This window comes from Penaeus vannamei, chromosome 16, assembly GCF_042767895.1.
Source record: "Penaeus vannamei isolate JL-2024 chromosome 16, ASM4276789v1, whole genome shotgun sequence".
Taxonomy (NCBI): domain Eukaryota; kingdom Metazoa; phylum Arthropoda; class Malacostraca; order Decapoda; family Penaeidae; genus Penaeus; species Penaeus vannamei.
The window spans coordinates 21,586,807-21,589,306 of NC_091564.1; the positions used below are offsets into that span (position 1 = coordinate 21,586,807).

The 2,500-nt window shown below is 51.6% G+C and overlaps 1 protein-coding gene across 1 annotated transcript; it reads left to right on the forward strand.

Moving 5' to 3' along the window:
• Nucleotides 1-278: 278 nt before the first annotated feature.
• On the forward strand, nucleotides 279-2,263 carry LOC113821696 (uncharacterized; the record flags this gene model as incomplete). The annotated part of the gene is given in 5 exon segments (XM_027374212.2): nucleotides 279-412; nucleotides 511-688; nucleotides 798-948; nucleotides 1,107-1,270; nucleotides 1,775-2,263. Coding segments are annotated over 5 exon segments (939 nt in total), but the record flags the coding sequence as incomplete, so codon positions are not given.
• Nucleotides 2,264-2,500: the final 237 nt, after the last annotated feature.

Below are 2,500 nucleotides of genomic sequence, written 5' to 3' on the forward strand. Positions count from 1 at the left end.
TCGGTATTTTTGTTTGCAACCAGAACATATGTTACAGCAGTATTGGAGTGCCGCGCTTGTTCAGGTAAGCTGAGGTTGTCGAATGTTTTTCCTTAATGAATACGTGTCATTATCTTAGCGCAGGTGAGCTCGAGAAACAGGAAAGAGAGGAGGTGAAGCGGCTGGGGTAGAAGGTGGTCGGCGTAATGCAGTGATGCCCCGGGGTCCGCTGTGAGAGTTGTTTCAGTTGGAGGAACCGACTGTCTCCAGCGACTGTCTGATCTCCTTTCCCTCCCCAGCACGAGCACCTGGTGGAGCAGGTCTCGCCCGTCAGGAACGCGGAGGGAGGCGTCAGCTGGGCCATCACCGCCAGGGACCTCAAGAAAAACACTTCCTTGACCACGATTTGTGACGCCGTCTTTATCTGCAACGGGTGGGTCTCCTTGCAAGACGATTTGTTTTTCTTTTCAATTTCGAAACGACACGTGTTACACCTTCATTATGTCTAACTTCTTGACTTTGGCCCTTCAGCCACTATTCGGTTCCCAAATTGCCCAAGTTGCCGGGGATCGAGAGGTACGGCGGCCGCCAGATTCACAGCCACGACTACCGCGAGCCCTCTTCCTTCCGGGGGGCCTCCGTGCTGGTCCTCGGCGGAGGGGCGTCCGGCCTCGACATCGCGATCGAGCTGGCGACGGAGGCGAAAGAGGTAAGGCGAACTTTATATTGCTTATGAATAATACTCCGTTTGAATGTGTATATGCATTGTTTCTGTCTAAAGTTTCATGGATACAGATTCATATCTGCTTAATTTTCAGGTCATTTTGTCCCATCGACTGCCCAAGCCCGTGTCCTCGGAGCTGCCTTCCAACATGCGGCAGGCGGCAGTGGCAACGGCAGCCACCGAGGACGGGTTCATCCTCAGTGACGGGTCCTCTGTTAAGGCCGACATTATCCTTTACTGCACGGGTGAGGGATGCTCGCGGAGTCTTTCTGAGCTTACTGACACATCCTACATCTTTTTCTTTGAAAAAAGGATAAAAAAAGAAAATTAGCTAACACTTCTTCTGGATTACTTGATAACGAGAACCGCCAGCCACTCAGCAAAAGCCCCTCTCCCTCCCCAGGGTACGAGTACACCTTCCCGTTCCTGGACCCGGAGTGCGGAGTGCGCGTGGAAGGCAACCAGGTGAAGCCCCTCTACAAACACATGATTAACTGCGACTTCCCCAGCATGGCCTTCCTCGGCATACCCGTCCAGATATGCCCCTTCCCGATGTTCGACTTCCAGGTATGCCCCTCACTGGTGTGTGAGCTTAGTCGCGAAAAGAGGGGGGCTGATTTGAGTTATACTTAAATGTGAAAAGGTAAAAAGAAACACGAGATATAATCACCATTATCAACAGAGATTTCTTTTTGAACTAATGTGAAATTATTTTAGAGATTCAACTTTGTCTGCTCTCTCTATCTATCTATCTATTTATCTATCTCTCTATCTCTCTCTATCTCTACCAATCGAGCTATCTATCTACTTATCTCCTCAACGTGTGGATGTAACATACGGGTTTATATATATATATATATATATATATATATATATATATATATATATATATATATATATATATATATATATATATGTATATATATGCATGTGTTTGTGTACTCGCATGTACATTGTGGGCAGGATATTGCTCGGTTTACGTCTGTATTTTATTAATCTGAGTTTGCATCTTCCTCGCTTCCGCTTCCTTTCATCCGCATCAAATTCTATCTTTATCTTCCTTGTCCGCAGGTCCGCTTCTTCATGGAGGTGCTGACGGGGAAGCTGGCGCTGCCGTCGGCGGCGGAGATGAAGGCGGAGGTGGAGCGCGAGGTGGAGGAGCGGCTATCTCAGGGTGTGGAGGCCCGCCACTTCCACAACATGAGCGTCCTACAGTGGGAATACACGAGGAACATGGCGGCGCTGGCGGGAATCCACGCCACCAATCCCGTCGTGGAGGCGCTGTTCACGGCGGTGAGGGAGGTGCGCAACAAGACCCTCATGACCTACAAGAAGAACAGGTACAGGATCACCGGCAGCGACTCCTTCGAGAGGGTGCTCTAGAAGCGTCGTCTGGTCTCCTCGCGGCTCCACTTCGCTCTTGAGGCTTTCTTCTTCATCCTCCTCATCATCACCATCTTCTCCTTCTTTTTCTTCTTTTTCTAGTCCTCCTCCTCCTCCTTCCCCCTTCTTCCTCCTCCTCCCCTCTTCCTCCTCCCCCCCTCCCCTCCCCCCCTCTTCCTCCTCTCCCCTCCCCCCCCTCTTCCTCCTCTCCCCCTCTTCCTTCTCCCCCCTCTTCCTCCTCCCCCCCTCTACCTCCTCCCCCCCCTCTACCTCCTCCCCCCCTCTTCCTCCTCCCCCCCTCTTCCTTCTCCCCCCTCTTCCTCCTCCCCCCCTCTACCTCCTCCCCCCCTCTTCCTCCTCCTCCCCTCTTCCTCCTCCCCCCTCTCCCTCCTCATTACCATTACCTTTTCGACT